The sequence below is a fragment of the Vigna unguiculata genome, chromosome 4, assembly GCF_037176805.1.
Source record: "Vigna unguiculata cultivar grain cowpea cultivar isolate G323 ecotype 2 chromosome 4, ASM3717680v1, whole genome shotgun sequence".
In the NCBI taxonomy this organism is placed as follows: Eukaryota; Viridiplantae; Streptophyta; class Magnoliopsida; order Fabales; family Fabaceae; genus Vigna; species Vigna unguiculata.
Window position 1 is genome coordinate 31,835,454 of NC_140795.1, and position 22,293 is coordinate 31,857,746.

The 22,293-nt window shown below is 30.9% G+C and overlaps 1 protein-coding gene and 1 long non-coding RNA gene across 2 annotated transcripts; both read left to right on the forward strand.

The window, feature by feature from the left end:
* Positions 1-347: 347 nt before the first annotated feature.
* Positions 348-14,705, forward strand: LOC114180629 (uncharacterized). Its single transcript, XM_028066931.2, has 2 exons — positions 348-511; positions 12,755-14,705. Exons 1-2 carry the CDS (start codon positions 348-350, stop codon positions 14,172-14,174), a joined length of 1,584 nt encoding a protein of 527 aa, XP_027922732.2. The 3' UTR covers positions 14,175-14,705.
* Positions 14,706-18,521: 3,816 nt separating this feature from the next.
* On the forward strand, positions 18,522-19,670 carry LOC146887033 (uncharacterized). The gene is made up of 2 exons (XR_014994517.1): positions 18,522-18,801; positions 19,203-19,670. It is a non-coding gene; the product is annotated as an uncharacterized LOC146887033 (long non-coding RNA).
* The last annotated feature ends 2,623 nt before the right edge of the window (positions 19,671-22,293 follow it).

The window sequence follows — 22,293 nt, forward strand, 5'->3', positions numbered from 1 at the left end:
TTAAATTGAATCTTACTAATAAAACTTTTTTTACAAAAAAAATTATGTGTATAAATATATTTCCTTGAGCCTTATTATCTCTTGGATAAGAAAAGGAACCAAAACTTTGATTTAGTTTATGCTTTTCCAATTTAGTATTTTTTTTTTTTTTGCAGTTTTAGTGAATGTTTATGGGCTAGAAACGTTTTTGCTTAATTTTGTTTTAAGTCATAAGTGAACCATTGTTTAACTTTATTTTATAGATTATTTGCCACTTAATAAAACTATAATTTTAATTCATGTAATACTATTTTCAATTATTAATTGCTTAATGAAACTATAATTTCTTATGTATTACATTAAAGGTGATGGATAAGGAGTGGACAAAATTTCCAAGGATTAGTAATGAGTATATAAAGGGTGTTGAATCATTTCTTGAATTTGCTTACACAAGAGGAAGACCTCAAGGACGTGAGATTTTATGCCCATGTGCTAAATGGAAAAATTGTATTTGGGCTAGACGACATGTGACCTACGTGTTAGTTTTGAAATGGTTGAAAAGCCAAGAAGGGGGGGGGGTTGAATTGGCTACTTAAAAACTTTAGGCTATTTTTGCAAGCTAAAAACCTCCTTTAATTGAATCAAATAGATCACCAAGTTAGGATGCAAACAATATTGGATTATACACTTTCAGTCGATCAACAGAGTTAACAGATTGATTTTACTAAACAGATTCTGTTCTGGTATAATCAATCGATTGAAACTGAAAAACAGTCGACTAAAATATTGGAAAAAATGCAGAAATGTGAATTTGAATTTTAAGCCAGAAACAATGCTCAAGAATGATCAAGATCAGTTCCAAATGATTATACAAACATCCTCAATGCTTCAGATGCTATAAAAACATGCAAGAACATGAAAAAGATGATTAAAGCACAAGTTCTTGAAACTTTAAAATGAAAATGCAAGAGAGAAAGGTTAGAGAAGAGAGGACACCACGAATTTTTATACTGGTCCACTCAAACCTAAGCTACATCCAATTTGTCAAGACAACCTGAGCTTGACTTTGCACTATTTCAAAAGTTTTACAAAGAATTCACCCTTACACTTCCAAAATATGCAAAAACACCACAAAAGACTCTTGAATCACACAAGAATCACACCAGCACAGCAAGAACCCTCTTGCAGACCTGGAAAACCACCAGGCACACACACAAAGCTTGAGAAAGATCAAACCTTAGTGGTAGCACAACCTTGCCTACCACAAACCACTTTCTCCAAGCTTCAAACAAAGCCAAAAGCTTCAAGAATTGATCCAAGATCAATCTTCAACAGCTGCAACACCTATGATCACGAAGGAGAGAGTTTCCACAAGTTTCCAGAATCAAATCGTGCTCTAAAATGATCAACAAACATCTCTTTCGAAAATCACAGCTTTTATAGTCAAACTGTTACGAAATTCAACAGGTTGATTTTCAAATCAATCGGTTGATTTTACTTAACTTAAGTGAAATCAATCGATTAAAAACTAAATCAACTGATTGAATTTGTTGCAGTTTAAGACTACTGCAGCCAACCTTTTAACCTGTTAAAAAGTCATTCAACAGATTAAAAGAGACATTTTAACCTGTTGAAAAACCATTCAACAGATTAAAAACACACCAAAGACCAAACTATATCTTATTAATGCTTTAAGGTCTACAATATGAATTACAAACAACAAATACACTTTCTTAATGATGTAATTACATGGAGAGCACATGTTTCAGCCTTGATCACCATGGATATCATCAAATCTCCTTTCCTTCATCAATGTAGGCTTCATTCCAATGTTTATGGCTTCAAGATAGTTCAAAAGAGCTTCATTCAATCTTCATCAAATCTTCAAGAAGCAAACCACCTTGGCTTCTCATGTCAACAATCTCCCCCTGATTTGATGAAGCCAACCTCTATTCCATCTATCCTCTTCTATCTTCCATTGCAAAATGCTTCTTCCATTTTTTTGGAAACCAATTGATGAAGTAACGCCTTAGCTTGAAGCTTGTGAACCTGAAACACATTTTACAACAGCAATACACACAAGCTAGGAAGTATACAACTGTGATCATGCTCCCCCTATCAATAATATGGGTTCAAATTCATATTTGATTATTGATTCCAATTTTTAATGCTTAGTTTAATGTGATCAATTATCCACTTTCCAATTTTCCAATTTTTCTCCCCCTTTGGATTCATCAAACATAACAAATGCATAAAGATGACAAGCATTACATATCATTTGATTAATAATGGAATTAAATACAACCAACAGAAACTGAAATCAAAAAACAGATGCATAAAGCTGATGCAATCAGCCGACTGAAATGAAAAACAACCAACTGAAACTGACAGAACTCAAACTGAAAAATCACAAACACAAGAATGCAATGCATGATCCTAAACAACCACCACACTCAGTCATCCTGAGGGTCATTTCTGGTCTGGAATGAGTGGAGCATATCATGGATATCATGGATTTGGCCATCCAATGCATTGAACCTCTCATTGCAATAGTTGTGATGTTCATGTTGAGACACATTGAGCTCATGCAGCTAGTTCAACACCATCCTCTCAAAATGTGAGTACATAGGGCCTCTATCTTCTGGAGGATTGCAGGGAATCAAGTCCATGGGTCCAGTAGTTGGTTCTTCCTCTTGATTTGCACCACTTGGACCGTCTTCATGGTCATGTGCACCACCAACAACAGCTCCAGCAGCTGTCCATCCATTTCCCACCTTGATAAAGCTCATTTTGTGTAGATTTTGGTTGGAGGTATGGTTCAATAGTCCAGTTGACTCCTCTAGCTCATCTTCTACATCAATACCAAAGTATTCAATGAATTTAGACACCAAAACCACATATGGAAGTCTAAAATCCGTGAGCCTCTTGGCCTTGAGCATGTGATCACGAAACACATAGATCCAATCCACTTGAATGTTGTGTTGAATGCAGTACATGAGTATCAAATCTCCCTCATTCAATGTTGAATGGTTGCTACCACGTGAAACAAGGATTTTTGTGACAATCATACCAAGTAACCTTTGATCCACCTTGAGACCACCAACATGGAAGTGTTTGATTTCAGCAATAGGATTCCTCAAGCATTGGCCATAGTATTGCATCTTGTTGAATTCTAGAACAACCCTAGTTTCACCTTTTCTCACTTGCACACCCCTTGGTTTGAGTTCAACCACATCTTTCCAAGCCCTCTTGTTGATCTCCATTTGAACACCCTTGATGCTGGACAGTAGGACATCATTTTTGAACTCTAAGTTGGTGAAAAACACCTTCACCAAGTCTGGATATATTTTCCCTGAAAGTTCAAGGAAGGACTTCAACTTTTGATGCTTTAGTTGTTGGAATAGGCTCTCAAAGCCTTCAGTCCTTAGCCATGAGAACCTCAGCACCTTAGGAATACTGATCTGCTTCTTGTTCATCTCAATGAGAAACACTTGAATGTTGTCCTTATGATCCTCAAACCATGCTTCAATTCTCCCATGACTTTCATGATTTGGAGACCTTGGAGTAGGAGGAGTGGAGTGCTCATCATCAGATTGGGTAGCTCTTTGAGAACGACGAGGCATGATGTATGATTGGGTAGCTCATCAGGAGTGGAGTGTTGGTATGGCTGTTTCTAAGAGATGTATGATGCAAATGCAGCAACACAAGTGCAGTATTTATAATTCAACAAACTGATTTTCAGAAACAGTTGATTAAATGGTGCAGATTTTTCTAATTAATTCGTTTTATGTTACCCAAATCAATTTAATGCAGTCCAAAACAGTATCTCGTGCATTCATGATGTTTTCAATGTGTTTTTATGAGAGAATCAATCAGTTCAGATCATGTGAGCTGCATGCACATTGGAATTGTACACAAGAATGCTTTTTGGTCAAACAATTCAGTAAAAGTAACACATGGCTGATGAAATGGGCAATTAAGAGCAGATAGTACCTGACAAAAAGATGCTTGCTTTGACAGAGTCAGCTTAACAATTCAATTCGTGAGTAAAAGTACAGTTTAAGTAAAATCAACACGTTGAAAATAAAATCAGTCGACTAAACCAGCATCAGTGCATCAGAGATTAAAAACAGAATCTGGTTAAGTGAAATCAGCTGACTGATTTTGAAAATCAATCGATTGAAAATCGTGAAATTGAACTTCATTTTTCCAGATTCAGTTTTAATGAAATCAACATACTGAATTATGAAAACAAAAGATCAAAAATTATAGCAGATCAATTTTTCATCATCCAGTGGCAGTTTAAGTGAAATAAACATGTTGAAATACAGAAACAACAGATTGACAGATTATGAATTTTGCAAACAGAGGCAGATTTAAGTGAAATTAACACGTTGAAATGCATAATCAACCGGTTGACTATGACAGTTTTTAATTTTTGCATACTGCAACAGATTTTTATGAAACCAATGCATGAGTACATAAGATTAACATACTACAAACTAGAGATGGCAAACAAACCCGTCCCCGTGGGTATTGTCCGAACCCGTCCCCGTTTTGACGGGGAATCCCCGCATTGACTGGGTATGGGTATGGGTATGGGGAATCCCCGATTTTTTCAATTGGGTATGGGGATGGGGATGGGGATGAATATATCCCTGCCATAATACCCGTCCCCGCCATATCCTCATCCTCATTTAAATTATTACAATATTTACAATTAATTAAGTAACCCTATATATATATATATATATATATATATATATATATATATATATATTATTTTTTATTTCTTCTAAATATTTGGTTTGTCATGAAACTCATTTCACATCTCCAATATATTTTTTATTTTATCACAACCTTTATGTAATTATGTTAAAATGATGTATGTCAATTAAAAAAAATTTATGTCTAACATTTGAATATTTCTATTATTTTTTAATATTTTTTTATTGTATATTTTCCTTTCACATGAGAATATTTAATACTCTCAATTTAAGTGTTTAATAGCATAAACATTTCATTTACTAGGTAATATAAAAAAAATTCTTTACTTATTATTATTAATTTTTGTTTCATTAGAAGAACTCTTTTGTTTCACTAAAACAATTTTTGTTATTTCTCAACCATTGAGTATATATGTTGATATTTGAAAAGTTTTCTTAGATCTCTAAGATGTTTTTCGTCTTATCATACCCTTAATTATACATTTGTTTTTTTTGTGCAATTCCTTCCAATAATCTCCAAATTATTTATAAGACACACATTTGTTAATTTTTTAATATTTTTATTTTTGTTTATTTTCATCATATAGAATATTATTTCGATAAATTTTATCTAATTATTTTTTATTTTCTAACTCATTACAATCATACTTTAATATTTTCAGTATAATTGTATAAATAATTTTTATTTACTACAATATAAAAATTTAATGTAATTGTCATGAATATTTTTTTATCACCATCCAACATATATTGGAGTTTAAAAAATACCATATCTATGATAAAATTTTATTATGTTTATTATTTGTTCTTTGCGTCATTTTTTTATCAAACATTGAGTATATATGTTGATATTTGAAAAGTTTTCTTAGATCTCTAAGATATTTTTCATCTTATCATACCTTTAATTATATATTTGTTTTCATTTGTGTGATTTCTTCCAATAGTCTCCAAATTGTTTATAAGACACACATTTGTTAATTTTTTTATATTTTTATTTTTTGTTTATTTTCATCATATAGAATACTATTTCGATAAATTTTATCTAATTATTTTTTATTTTCTAACTCATTACAATCATACTTTAATTTTTTCACTATAATTGTATAAATAATTTTTATTTATTACAATATAAAAATTTAATGTAATTGCTATGAATATTTTTTTACCACCATCCAACATATATTGTGGTTTAAAAGATACAAGATTTATGTTAAAATTTTATTATTATATTTATTATTTGTTCTTTGCGTTATTTTAATCAAGTGATGTATTATAACTTTTATTAGTGTATAAAAAATAGATTCATTATAATTTAAAAAACTGAAGTAAACAAACATTTAAAATATATTTTAATTTAAATATTTTTTTCCTTTTATATTTTTTTAAGAATTTTTTTTTCCTTTTATATTTTTTTTAAAAATATTTTTAAAATTTATCAACTAGGTTTCATTAATGTTTGCAAATTTAATAAATATTCTGGTTCTCATTAAATTTTATTTGGTATTCTAATATAACCATACTCCTAATATTGAATATTTGATAATATTATGTTTCCTTTACCGTAATTTTTTATTATTTTATAAAAATTAATTAAAATTAATATTAAAGTAGTAAGAAAACGGGTATGGGTATGGGTACAAGATTATACCCGTTACCCGGTGGGGATGGGGATGGGATAAAAGTTTGATACCCGTTGGGTTTGGGTATGGGGATGGGGATGAACTTTTTTTACGGGGATGGGTATGGGATAGTGAAACCCGTCCCCGCCCCGCCCCGTTGCCATCCCTACTACAAACACATCAGACCACATTCTTGATGTCTAAAATACCTAGTTCAGTTCTTAGCTTGTTAAACCTATCTCTAGCCAATGGTTTTGTAAACAAATCCGCCAATTGATTTTCAGTTTTAACAAATTTGATTTCACAATCTCCCTTTTGAACATGATCACGAATGAAATGATGCCTAATCTCTATATGCTTGGTTTAGAATGTTGTATTGGATTCTTGGTTAAGTTGATTGCACTAGTATTATCACCATACAAAGGTACCTTACTTAGGCTTACACCATAGTCCAAAAGTTGATGTTTCAACCATATGATTTGTGCACAACCATGTCCAGCAGCAATATATTCAGCTTCAGCTGTGGAAAGTGCCACACAAGCTTGCTTTTTGTTATTCCATGAGATTAGACTTGATCCAAGCAAATGACAAGTACCACTTGTGCTTTTCCTATCCAATTTGCACCTTGCATAGTCTGAATCTGAAAAACCACTAAGAGATATGTTAGAATCACATGGATACCATAAACCAACATCGGTTGTTCCTTTGAGGTACTTTAGAATCCTTTTTGCAGCCTTAAAGTGTGATTCCTTAGGATTTGCTTGAAATCTAGCACATAAGCATACTCCAAATTGAATGTCTGGCCTACTTGCTGTAAGATAGAGCAAAGACCCAATCAACCCTCTATATTTGGTTGAATCTACTGGTTGGCCAGCCTCATCTGCATCCATAAGGCAATTTGTTGCAATTGGAGTGGCGGCTTCTTTGCAATCCTCCATTTTAAACTTTTTCAACAAGTCAAAACAGTATTTTGATTGATTTAAAAATGTTCCATCCTTGAGTTGCAACCCTAGAAAGTAGGCAAGCTCACCCATCATGGGCATCTCAAACTCTCCCTGCATTGCTGCAACAAACTCTTCACACAATGTGTTATTATTTGAACCAAAGATGATATCATCAACATACACTTGAACAAGTATAACATCATTACCATGTTTTCTAATGAAGAGTGTTTTATCCACTGCACCTCTAGCATAACCTTTTGATAAAAGAAAATTGCTTAGCCTTTCATACCATTGCCTTGGTGCTTGTTTTAAACCATATAAGGCCTTTTTCAATTTGAAAACATGGTTAGGATAGATATGATCCTCAAATCTAGGAGGTTGTGATACATACACTTCTTCATTTAGAAGACCATTCAAGAATGCACTTTTCACATCCATTTGATGCAATTTAAAGTTACACATGCAAGCATATGCTAAGAGTAATCTCATCTTCTAGCCTAGCTACAAGTGCATAAGTTTCATCAAAATCAATGCCTTCTTCTTGATTATAACCTTTAGCAACTAGTCTAGCTTTGTTTCTTACTATATTACCATCTTCATCCATTTTGTTTCTAAAAACCCATTTGGTTCCAATTATATTCATATCATTAGTTTTAGGCACTAGAAACCACACATCATTTCTTGTGAATTGATTGAGTTCATCTTGCATAGCCACAATCCAATTACTATCATTCAAAGCATCATTCACATTCTTAGGTTCAATTTGAGATACAAATGCAACATGTTCACAAAATACAATCCTACGTCTAGTAGATACTCCCTGTTTGATATCACCTATGATGTTGTCCTTTGATAAATCTCTAGGCTGGATCCAATCCTTGGGCAATTTGCTGTCTGCAGCTTTTTCAGTCGACTATTTTTCCTTTTCAGCCAACTGATTTCCTGTAGCAGTGGACTTTTTTGCAGCAGAAATCTGCTCCTGCAGTATATCTTCCTCATCTACATTCTTTGACACTTGATCTTGCAATTTTGGGTTAGTTTCATCAAATACAACATGCATAGACTCTTCAACAGTCATAAATCTCTTATTATAGACTCTATATGCATGACTTTGTGTAGCATAGCCTAGAAAAACACCTTCATCCGCTTTTGCATCAAATTTGCCAAGACTTTCTTTGCCATTATTTAAGATGAAGCACTTACATCCAAATATTTTTAGGTGACTTAAAACAGGCCTTCTCCCTTTGAAAAGCTCATAAGGGGTTTTCTTCAAAATTGGCCTAATCAACACTCTATTTAAGACATAGCAAGCAGTGTTGACTGCATCAGCCCAAAAGTACTTAGGTAGTGAGTTTTCATTCAACAAAGTTCTAGCTAGCTCCTCAAGTGATATATTTTTCCTCTCAACAACACCATTTTGTTGTGGTGTTCTTGGTGCAGAAAAATTATGGTTGATACCATGCTTTTCACAAAAGTGTTCAAACTTTTCATTTTGAAATTCCCCACCATGATCACTTCGAATAGACACTATCTTGGAACTCTTTTCATTTTCAAGCATCTTGGCAAGTCTTTTGAAAGCATGAAAAGTGTCATTTTTGGCAGCTAAGAACAAAGTCCATGTGTACCTAGAGAAATCATCAACAATGACTAATGCATAAAGATTGCCACCAAGACTCATGGTTCGAGATGGACCAAATAGATCCATGTGAAGCATCACTAAAGGTCTTTCAGTTGAAACAACATTTTTGGGTTTAAAAGAGACCTTAGTTTGTTTTCCTTTTTGACATGCTTCACATACTCTATCCTTCTCAAACTTGAGTTTTGATAGTCCTTCAACCAACTGTTTTCTATTCAGCCGATTGAAATGTTGCATGTGTATGTGACAAAGTCTTCTATGCCATAACCAAGTATCATCCTCTTTTGTAAGCAAACAATGGATGCTAAATGATGCATGATGCAAGTCAAGTAGATATATATTATTGACTCTCTTGCCTATCAAAACAATACTACCATGTGCATCATATATCAAACAACTATTTGGTTCAAACATGAATTTAAAGCCTTTATCACATAGTTGACTTATACTTATCAAATTGTGTTTGAGTCTTTCAAACAGCAGCACATTCTTGATGTTGAAAGAGGATCCATTGCCTATGACTCCATTTCCAAGGATTCTTCCTTTGTTGTTGTCTCCATAGGTTACAAACCCTTCCTCCTTCAACTCCAACTTTGCAAATTTGGTTTTATCTCCTGTCATATGTCTTGAACAACCACTATCAGGGTACCACAAATCTTTCTTATCACCTTTCATGACCTGCAAAACATATTTGGATTATTTGGTACCCTTTGATAGGTTGGGTCCATCATGGTTATGCCTTTCTAGATCCTTTTGGGATCCATTTCATAATCCCTTTAGGAACATCATATTTTCTAGCATGACAACTCTTAATAACATGACCTTTTTGCATACAATAGTTGCATGAAATGAATGGCATGTCACTTGGCATGCTTTTAGAAAAGAAACTAGAGAACTTCTTGGTTTTCTTTTGAAAAGAAGGATTGAAACCAAGTCCAGCTTTGCCAAACACACAATTTTGTGAACCAAGAACAACCTCTAAGTTTGCTTCTCCTCTTGTGAACCTTGCACAGGTTTTTATAAGGTATTTCACTTGATTTTTCAAAACTGTGCAGTTTTCACAGGATCTTTCAGCTGATTGATTTCTAAAACAGTCGGTTGAATTACTATAAATAATTTCCAAATGTTCAAAATCAGTTTTTAAATCAGCTGTTTCTTTTTCCAGTTGAATAACTTTGTTTTCCAGCCAATTGTTTAAGCCTTTCAACCGATTGTTTAATGCAGAAATCTTGTTTCCTTCATTATGCAACTCTTCAAAATCATGCAACAATTGATTATAGTCATTTAAGTCTATAGAACTTACTTGGCTTGAGGAAGATGACTCATAACCAGCTATGAGACACAAGTTGGCTTCTTCACTCTCATCTTGTGAGGAGCTACTTGTTGTTGAATCATCATTGTCCTCTCATGCAATGTATGCATGTTTCTCCTTTGGCTTCTTCTCCTTTTTCCTATCAACACTCTTCTCTTTGTCTTTGTTAGCATTTGGACATTCAATCTTGATATGTCCTTGTTTTCCACAGTTATAACATGTAAAATTAGAAGAGTTTGATTCATTGTGTTTGGAAGTATACCTCTTGGGATTACCTTTGATACCTTTCCTTTTGAGATACTTACCAAACCTCTTGACAAGGAGATTCAAGTTCTCACTTTCACTTGATTCAGCCACCTCATCCTCAATTTCCTCATTTTTCTTGGTGTTAGTCTTCAAGGCTATGTTCTTGACCTTTTTCTCACTTGACTCAAGCTCATTAAGCCTTTGCATCTCAATCTTATGCTCCCTAAGCTTACCAAACAATGCAGCTGTAGTCAAAGTGGATAGATCTCTTGTTTTTGAGATAGCCGTGACCTTTGGTTGCCAAGATCTATCAAGACACTTTAGCACCTTGATGTTTAACTTCCTAACCCAAGCCTATGAGATGGTTGACTATGTAAGTGAATCTCTTTTGCACATCCGCTATGGATTCTCCTTGTTTCATCTTGAATAACTCATATTCTTGAATCAAGGCATGCTTTCTAGCTCTCTTAACATCATTGGTTCCTTCATGAGTCACTTCAAGAACCTCCCACATTTCCTTGGCACTCTTGCATTGTGAAACACGAAAAAACTCATCCATGTTGAGAGATGAAGTGAGGATATTCTTTGCATTGCAATCATATTGGACTCTCCTCCTTTCTTCCTCATTCCATTGAGTCCATGGCTTATTAACCTGCACATCATCAACAATATGTTTAGGAGTATATGGTCCATTTATGATTGCATCCCATATCCCTTGATCTATTGACTCAATAAAGATTTTCATCCTAATTTTCCAAAATTGGTAATTAATGCCGCTAAACATAGGGGTTCTATGAATTGAGGCACCTTCACCAAAGGGTAACTTGTTTTCAGTCATTTAAAGTAGTTCAAAACAGATCTAGGACCTTACTTGATCAAATTTCAAGTACCTTGCTCTAGATACCAATTGTTAGTTTTGAAATGGTTGAAAAGCCAACAAGGGGGGGTTGAATTGGCTAGTTAAAAACTTTAGGCTATTTTTGCAGGCTAAAAACCTCTTTTAATTGAATCAAATAGATCACCAAGTTAGGATGCAAACAATATTGGATTATACACTTTCAGTCGATCAAAAACAGAGTTAACAGATTGATTTTACTAAACAGATTCTGTTCTGGTATAATCAATCGATTGAAACTGAAAAATAGTCGACTGAAATACTGGGAAAAATGCAGAAATGTGAATTTGAATTTTAAACCAGAAACAATGCTCAAGAATGATCAAGATCAGTTCCAAATGATTATACAAACATGCTCAATGCTTCAGATGCTATAAAAACATGCAAAAACATGAAAAAGATGATTAAAGCACAAGTTCTTGAAACTTTAAAATGAAAATGCAAGAGAGAAAGGTTAGAGAAGAGAGGACACCACGAATTTTTATACTGGTCCACTCAAACCTAAGCTACATCCAATTTGTCAAGACAACCTGAGCTTGACTTTGCACTATTTCAAAAGTTTTACAAAGAATCCACCCTTACACTTCCAAAATATGCAAAAACACCACAAAAGACTCTTGAATCACACAAGAATCACACCAGCACAGCAAGAACCCTCTTGCAGACCTGGAAAACCACCAGGCACACACACAAAGCTTGAGAAAGATCAAACCTTAGTGGTAGCACAGCCTTGCCTACCACAAACCACTTTTTCCAAGCTTCAAACCAAGCCAAAAGCTTCAAGAATTGATCCAAGATCAATCTTCAACAGCTGCAACACCTATGATCACGAAGGAGAGAGTTTCCACAAGTTTCCAAAATCAAATCGTGCTCTAAAATGATCAACAGACCTCTCCTTCGAAAGTCACAGCTTTTATAGTCAAACTGTTACGAAATTCAACAGGTTGATTTTCAAATCCATCGTTTGATTTTACTTAACTTAAGTGAAATCAATCGATTAAAAACTAAATCAACTGATTGAATTTGTTGCAGTTTAAGACTACTGCAGCCAACCTTTTAACCTGTTAAAAAGTCATTCAACAAATTAAAAGAGACATTTTAACCTGTTGAAAAACCATTCAACAGATTAAAAACACACCAAAGACCAAACTACATCTTATTAATGCTTTAAGGTCTACAATATGAATTACAAACAACAAATACACTTTCTTAATGATGTAATTACATGGAGAGCACATGTTTCAGCCTTGATGACCATGGATATCATCAAATCTCCTTTCCTTCATCAATGTAGGCTTCATTCCAATGTTTATGGCTTCAAGATAGTTCAAAAGAGCTTCATTCAATCTTCATCAAATCTTCAAGAAGTAAACCACCTTGGCTTCTCATGTCAACACTACGAACATCTAATTATCACAGGATTTCTTGAAGGGTATGATCTTTGGGTCCATCATGGAGAAGAAATACCTTTTCCCACTAGTAAAGATGAAGACATGATATATAATGAAGATTCACATGATGATATTAATGCCTTATTGTATGATACATTTAGAAATGTGGTAGAAGAAAAAGAAGGCAAAGAGGGTCATCACGATGAAGCTAAAAAGTTCTACCAATTGATTAATGATGTAAATCAAGAACTCTACCTTGGATGTGAAAGCTTCTCCACTTTATCTTTTATCATTCGGCTATATTTATTAAAGTGTCTTCATGGTTGGAGCAATTCTTCATTCACTGACCTCTTACAACTACTAAAAGAGGCCATGCCTAACTTGAATATTCCTGAATCTTTCAACAAAACGAAGAGCATGATTACTGATTTAGGTCTTGATTATAAAAAGATTCATGCATGTCCAAAAGATTGCATGTTATTTTGGAAAGACAATGAGAATTTAAATGTTTGTAGTATCTGTAAATCTTCACGATGTAAAGAATTTCCTGAAGCCAATTCTGAGGTTGATGGCCCAAAATATCAGTATAAAGTTCCTGCCAAAGTATTGCGACACTTTCCATTGATTCCTAGACTTCAAAGACTGTTTATGTGTTCGAAGACTGCTGAGTTAATGAGGTGGCATGAAGAAGAACGAGTAAAGGATGGAAAAATGAGACATCCTGCTGATGGTGAAGCTTGGAAGAGCTTTGATGGCCTTCATGAAAATTTTTCTGTTGACTCGCGTAATGTAAGACTTGGTCTGGCTAGTGATGGCTTTAATCCATTTAGAACCATGAGCATATCTCATAGCACATGGCCTGTCATGATGGTTGTGTACAACCTTTCGCCTTGGTTGTGCATAAAACCTGAATATACAATGTTATCGTTGTTGATTCCTGGACCACAATCAATAGAAAATGATATTGATGTGTACCTTCAACCTCTGATCCAGGAGTTGAAAGAGTTATGGGAGTTGGGAGTACAAACCTATGATGCTTCAAAAAATGAGACATTTCAAATGCATGCAGCTCTTCTATGGACAATTAGTGACTACCCTGGGTATGCTATGTTGTCTGGTTGGAGCACAAAAGGAAGATTAGCTTGTGCATATTGCAATTACAACACTAATTCATCCTACCTAAAACACAGCCATAAGATGTGTTATATGGATCATCGCGTCTTTTTACCAGTGAACCATCGTTGGAGATTTAATAAGAAGTCTTTTAATGGAAAAAAAGAGCTGAAGTCTACACCACACATGCTAGAAGGGACAAAAATTCTAGAGATATTAAAAGATTTTGCCAATGAATTTGGAAAGAATGGAAAAAAGTTAAGTAATGGTCCATGGAAAAAGAGATCAATCTTTTTTGAGTTGCCTTTCTAGGCGACAAATAAATTACGTCATAATTTTGATGTGATGCACATTGAGAAAAACATATGTGATAACATTCTAGGTACTCTTTTGGATATTCAAGGGAAGACAAAGGATCATGTTAATGCACGTTATGATTTGCAAAACATGGGAATAAGAAATGATCTTCATCCAAGAGAGATTGGTAAAGGTCGGGTAGAGTACTCACCAGCTTGTTTTACAATGAATGCTCATGAGAAATCTAGCTTTTGTGGTGTTTTTAAGACTGCCAAATTACCAGATGGGAGTGCATCAAATATTTCAAAATGTGTGCATGTTAATAATAGGAAAATCTCTGGTTATAAGAGTCATGATGCACATTTCATGTTGCATTACTTATTGCCAGTGGCAATAAAAAGCACTATGCCTGATATAGTGGCTGAACCTCTAATTCGATTTGGGTCATTCTTTCACTCTATATGTCAAAAGGTTATACATTTGCAAGATATGGATTACTTAGAAGCAGAAGTAGTACAAATACTTTGTCAGTTGGAGATGATTTTTCCACCTAGTTTTTTTGATATAATGGTTCACTTACCTAACAATATGTTATTGACGTTTTTGTAAAGAGATACTCCAATGCATAGTGCATTTTATGAATCACACCATGTCATTCAACTTTGGCAAATTCCAAATCCTCAAAAATAAGGTCATCAATTGTCATCATCTCAATTGACTAACACAGTCCTCCTCTTCTGTTTGATCTTAGGATGATTTATTAATTACAACACAACAACACAAACCATGATTATAGTTTTATACTTGAATAGGAAAAATGGTTTTGGAATCACCAATGGGAAAAATGATAGAAGTCTTTACGTGAAATTTAGTTTGTTGCGAGCACACATGATTGTTCTTAAATGTTAACAGAAATTATGTGTTAGGTAACTTGGTCGGTAAAGGATAATCCAAGAGAAGTATTATAAAAGTGAGGTAAAGCACATAAAATCCTATGTCAACTCCAAAGATTGAAACCAAAAAACTCTGTTACCACTTAATTTGTTATATTAAGTATGAGAAAGCATGCATTGTCATTTATAATGAGACTTTGAGAATTTTGTTATATTACTTGTTAGAATGAGATTCTCATTAGTTGAAGGCTTAATTTTCAATTCATATAGAGTACTGGGAAAAAGGATGGAGAAGAAGTCAGTAGAGTTGAAATGTTTATAAAAACTCGCTAAGGTCATCCTTGTAGGAAAGGAAAAGCAGTGGACAAAGAAACATTGGATACTATTGTAACACTACAACAAAAATGAATTTTAGTGACAAAAATTTAGTGACAAATACAAATTTTGTCATTTTTTATATATTAGTTGTGACTAAATTTTTATTTGTCACAATTATTAATTATAATAGTGATAAAATAAAAAAAATGTCACAAAAACTATATTAAAAAATTTATTAAATAAAATTATTATTAATATATAAATTATTAAATATTAATAATTTAGTTTTTATTTTTATTAGTAATAAACTATTAATTATTACAATACTAAAATATTTGTTTCATTAATAATAATAATAATAATAATAATAATAATAATAATAATAATAATAATAATGTATAACAAATTTATTTCCTATGTTTAAAATAATATATATTAAAAAATATTAAATAAATATATATATATATATATATATATATATATATATATATATTAAAAAATATTAAATTCTTATTTGTTCAGATATGAGTAACATATTTTTATTTTATAAGTAGATATTATTTTCATTTTGTCACAACGTGGTTAATACAATAATAAATATAAATTTTGTCACCATTTATTCATAATTTATAATTATCTTTTAATTTGAAACAAAAAATTTATTAAAAATGACAAAATATATATGTCACAAATAACTGTTTTTTTACAATATAATTAATAGTGATAGAGATAAAAATTTGTCATTATTTATATATGTAACCGTTTTTTTTAAATTTTATTTAAAACAACAAAATATCATAGTTATTATGACAAAATTATTTTTTGTATAAAAATATAATATTAACTTTCATTATATTATCGGTAATGGTTAAAAATAATAATAAATTTGTTTTATTTTAAATTTAAACTCTAGTTCTTTTATTTAAAAATTAGTTCTATTTCCACTACGCCACTTCATATTTATAAAATTAATTTCACTAATACATTAAATTATCTATTTGTACATACTTTTATACTATGATATTAATAAATAATATATTTATTTTAAATTTAAATTCAACATATTAAATTTGAAATATCTAAATTATATAGTAGGTCTATATTTAACATATTTTTCTAATTTTAATTTTTTTAAAATTTGAAGTTTACATATTCAACTATTGATAGGTATAAGATTTTTTTATCGAAAAGATAGTACATTATCATGTAACGGGTCCCAATTTTTTTTTTTTTATCATTTGAAATATGGATTAGATAATCTTAGATCATTTCCAAGGAGATGATCTTTATTTACGAAGATTTGGTGACAAATACTAGAGTTATCAAAATGAGTTGGAACCCGCGAGCCAACCCGACTCACCATGGGTTCAGGCTGGGTTGGGTTGAAATTTTTTTACAAATTTCAATACAGGTTGATTTTTTACCTGGGTCACCTAGAACCCTGCTCACCCGGGTTGAACCCGTGGTAGACCGAGTTGGCTTATCAACTTGTAAATAAAGGGTCATATAAGTATTTTGTGTTAAGTTGGGCTTTGTTTTTGGGTCATGTTAGATTTTTTTTAGCTAACACATAGATAATTTGTATTTTTGTGATTTTGATTTGTATTTGGATTGTATTAAAGTTTATTTAGATTTTAATTAGAATTATAATCTAGTTTTGACTTAAACAAGAAATAAAAAAATTGTATTTTTTAATTAAGTGAGCCTGTGAGCCAATCCATTTAACCCACCAACCCGTGGTGGGCCAGGTTGGGTTGGATTTTTTTTTGGCTCGCTAATGAGTGAGCCAGGTTGGGTTGACTTACTAAGTGATTAATCCGTGGTCAATCGAGCCAGATCGGGCTGGGTTACCCGTTTTGACAGCTCTAACAAATACCAAGTAAATGTCTCGATTTGAAAAAATATATTTGGCAAATCTCATGGACATAGTCTAGGTGCAAACGACCATTCCAACAGAAGAGACCTCGAATTAAATGAAACATAAAGAGATCAATTACTATTTCTTTGGAGAGGGTCCTGATACAAGCAAATCGATTACCATTCCCACACAGAGGGTGTTCTCAATGTAAATGGAACAAAATGAAATTAGTGACAATTCATATAAAGAGGGTCGTATGTAAAGAAACCATATTTTTTTAAAGAATTTGAGGTTGGTATATAGGTCATTTCATATGAATGAAGAGGATCATTAACCTAAAGAGCCAACTAAACATTTTTTTTTTTCATTTTCTGAAGAAAGGATTTGATAATCATTGGTATGACTGAACAGAGTTTCAATACGAAAGGTAGAAATTATTTTTTTCTTTTCCTTTTTGAATTTGATGAATAATATGTACATTATGCATGATTATGTCAACACATAAATGAATGGATAAAAATTTGTTTTCTATTTTCTTCTACCAACACAATATATAGAAACCTTTTTGTTTGAATTAGGTGTCAAAACCCTAAGTTGAATGCATGATAAAGAATTTGTTCTTTTATTTTTCTTGCTACTCAAGGAATAAAAAGCTTAGTCTTTAACATTAAAATAATTTTCAAAATCATATAATTTATGATTTGCATATATCTCAAATATCAATAGATACCCAATATTTTACATACTTGAATATACTAAATTATTAAATTTAATTAAATATACCAAATAATATTTTAATAAATTAAAAATTAAATTAATAAATTAATTATAAAGTATGAACTAAATTTATTTTTATATATATTTTATTAAACCTTATCTTTAATTTTATATCTCTAAAAATAAAATTGATTCTTATTTATGATATATATATATATATATATATATATATATATATATATATATATATATATATATATATATATATATATATATATATATATATATATATATATATTATAATTGATTTGTTTTAAAAAGATTATAAAATTTGTTTGCTAGCGTTATTAGGATATATTATTACATGATCATTATTAAGTTATATTAATATAAAGATATATAATTATAAATTTTGTTTGATTAAATATTAAACTTTTTATTATATAAAATCAAACAGTTTAAAAAAAATTAAATATAAAATTGTTTGTTTAATATATGAGGATTTTATTATGAAAGTTCGGTTACTAAACAAAAATTATAAGCGCTCTTATTTGGCGCTATTAGAAATTTTTATTTGGCGCTATTAGAAAATTGACAGGTAGTTTTATTAAAATTTGAAATATTAATGTAATATTAGATTTTTAGTCAGATATTTAGGGAGTTAGTTTTCAAAAATTGTGAGATTTTTGTGGTATAACTGTATGCAGTTTCTCTTTCCATAGTTCTCACCTCTTTTAAAAGCATCAGTTTTTAATTCATACGCTTACGCCACAACACACAGAGAAATATATTGAAGTTCCAACTCAAATTCTTAATCAAATGTCCATGAGGGAAGAACCTAATTTGTCTATCTACGGTATTAACTTTTCTCTTTCTCTTTTTTCAATTATTTGTAACGCTATATAATTGTTTATGTCATGTCTATGAAATACCTATTGTTCCTGTTTCACGTGAGACTCAAGAATCTAATTGTTCCTTTCTCATGGTGAGACTATAGAATCTATTTGTTTCTTTTTCATGGTAATTGATAAAACAAGTTAAATATGCAGTTTCATTTTCTTTCCATTAGATGTTAATATTTTGCTTTAATGTCATCCTAATTCATTGTTTTCATATTTACTTACAAGTACACCAATCTTGAATCTTTATGTCGTATTACCTTGTAGGTGAGTTTAAAGTTGATTAAAATTGTTTTGCTATTGTTTGACATTGTAGATATATTCATGATGTTAATTATTCTATTTCAATATTTTACAGGACAATTTGATAAAGGGGATTGAGGTGCACGAAGAAGAAATTGAAAAATAACTTGTCCTTTGAGGAAAACACTTTAATTCTGTGTTAGAATACAATTGATTAAAATTGTTTTGCTATTGTTTGGCATTGTAGATATATTCATGATGTTAATTATTCTATTTCAATATTTTACAGGACAATTTGATGAAGGAGATTGAGGTGCACAGAGAAGAAATTGAAAAATAACTTGTCCTTTGAGGAAAACACTTTGATTCTGTGTTAGAATACAATTGAATCATTCAAAGGGTGTGGCGAAACAATTTGTTCGAAGTCAAGATGAAGATGCACAAAAAAGAACACTTAATTTAGAAATAGAGTTATAAATGATCATATGTATTATATTTGGATTCATTAGTATATATTTATAGTGTTTTTTTATCATTTAAAATGTAATTAATAATTTATATTTTAATATTTATATTTGATGTACATTTATTTTCTTTGTTATTTATTTTAACACTTTTCAATTATTTGTCTATTTATTATGATATGGAAGGAATGTGACAATTAAATATTAACATAATTTCTAATGATAATTATAAAAAATAATTCATAATTATAAAAATAATTCATAATTATCCTAAAATATTTGAATTAATAACATAATTTTAAAATATTGTCACAAATATAATAGTAATTAGAGTATTAAGAGTGACAATTAATTGATATTTTTATTATATATAAAATATATATTAGTGACTACTGATTGATTGTATATGTGTGATAGTGTCTTTTTGTCACTATTACATTAAATTACTATAATGACAATTATTTTTACCACAATATAATTTAATTTTAGTGATAGTGTATTTTTGTCACTATTATAAAAAATTATTAGTGATAATGATTTTTGTCACAATATACTTTAATTTTAGTGATAGTGTACTTTTGTCACTATTATAAAAAATTATTAGTGATAATTATTTTTGTCACAATATACTTTAATTTTAGTGATATATAAAAATATTGTCACAAGTACAATAGTGACAAAGTTATTAGTGACATCTTAATTATTGTCACAAGATGATATTAGTGACATATTTATAATTTTTAGTGATGAATATTAGTATCACTATAGATACTTTTTCTTGTAGTGTAAGTTTATTTTAATTTATGATATATGTTTGAGTAGTTCATTTTTTTAATCATGAACTTTGATGTATATACATATACATATGTTTCAGTCTAAGCTTGAAGGATCTATGCAAAACTCATCAACTGAAAATGTGGAAAAAACTTTTGAATCAATGTTTGGAAAAGAAAAGCCTGGTCGGGTTCGTTGTTATGGAAGGACTGTGACCCCATCATTATTTAAAAGAAATCAAGAAATTGCTGCAATTAAAAAAGGATATGATATGAAAAAAGATGGGGTGGCAAAAAGGATTGAAGGTTTGGAAACAATGATGACACTCATACTTAAGCAACAAAACCCTGATTTGAATGAGGATGATATAGAACATATGATGTCATTAGCTTTTGGGAAAGAAAATAGTGCCATTGCTCCACGTTCATCTGCTTCCACTCATGTTCCTTGTTTTGACCAGGTATAACAGCATGCTAACAATTTGCATTCAATGTTATAATTTAGGTACTTTGTGTTTATCTTATTTCATTTACATATTAGATCATATTTTAAAAAGCTTGATCAACTTTTGTTTATTTGTTTTAGGTTGATCAAGGACCTCAAGAAAATACCGCAGAGCAAATGGAAGAATGATTGATTGAAGAACCTCTAGATTTTACATAGCAAATGTTATAATTCTTTTGTTATCTTTTAACTCTTTTAGTTTTAATACTTACAACACTTTTAGTTTTAGCATACATTGGACTAAACATATGTTACTTTTAACTCTTAGTTTTAATGCTTATGAACTCTTATCCGTTATTACGTATATTACATGTTTTGTAAAATTATTATTGTTACATAAATCATTAACACAAAATAATATAAGAATTGCTTAAATGAATAATTATAATTTCAGTTTGTTGTCTAAAAACAATAAGCAACATTTAAAATGTATTGTCTATACACAACAAGCCACATTAGAAAAGTGTTCTCTAAAGGATAGATAAGAGGTATGACATTTACATATGACAACATTTAAAAACATGTTGTCTAAACATGAAGCAACATTTTAAATGTGTTGTCTAAAAACAATAAGCAACATTTAAAATGTGTTGCCTATAAACAACAAACAACATTCAAAATGTGTTGTCTAAAAAGAATAGGCAACATTTAAAATGTGTGGCCTATTCTAACACTATAAGGCAACAGTTTTGTAAATTTTTGTGGCCTTTAGTACAAAAATTGTTGCCTATAACCTAAGCCCACAGCCATATCCTCCACACCTACAAAATTGTTGCCAAAGTGTTGCCTAAAGTTTAGGCCACACTTTTTTAACTTTAGCCAACACATTTTACTCGTTGCTTAAAGTGAAAAATGGTGTAGTGTATCTTTAAACATTGGTTAAATGTCATTTGCTTCCTCCTAAACATTTGTGTGCATTAGGATTTCTATTAAGTAAACTGAGTGTGCTTTTATTTTTCTTTGAGTATTTGTTCATTTCAATTGGTTCAATTGTTTTAATTGAGTTATTTTAATTTTTATGATCTATATGTTGTGTCTAGAGTCATGTATAGTTCTTGTTTTATCATAAACTCTTTAGTTTTAATCAATTATTTTCTTTCAATTTTGATATGCAACATCAACCAAATTATACATGATCTTTCAGTGCTTTTGTGTTTTAATTTTGTAAAAAAGAACAAGTAATAACAAATAGCAACATAGGCAAGATGCAAGATATGTATGTCCACATCTCCCTTAATGCTTTACAACGAATAGTGGTTAGTAATACATTGTAGCTTAAAGGATTAAGCAAAAAGAAAAAATTGCCTTTTTTTTGACAAACATAAGGAGTACTCAAAATTTTATTAGTGACATTTAAGCACATAGTTTGTCAAAGATTTTTTCTATAATGGTTGCTTTTGATAAACAAAAGCTATTGATCACTCAAAAGTGTGAGCACATAGCATTCAATGATTATATATTTAT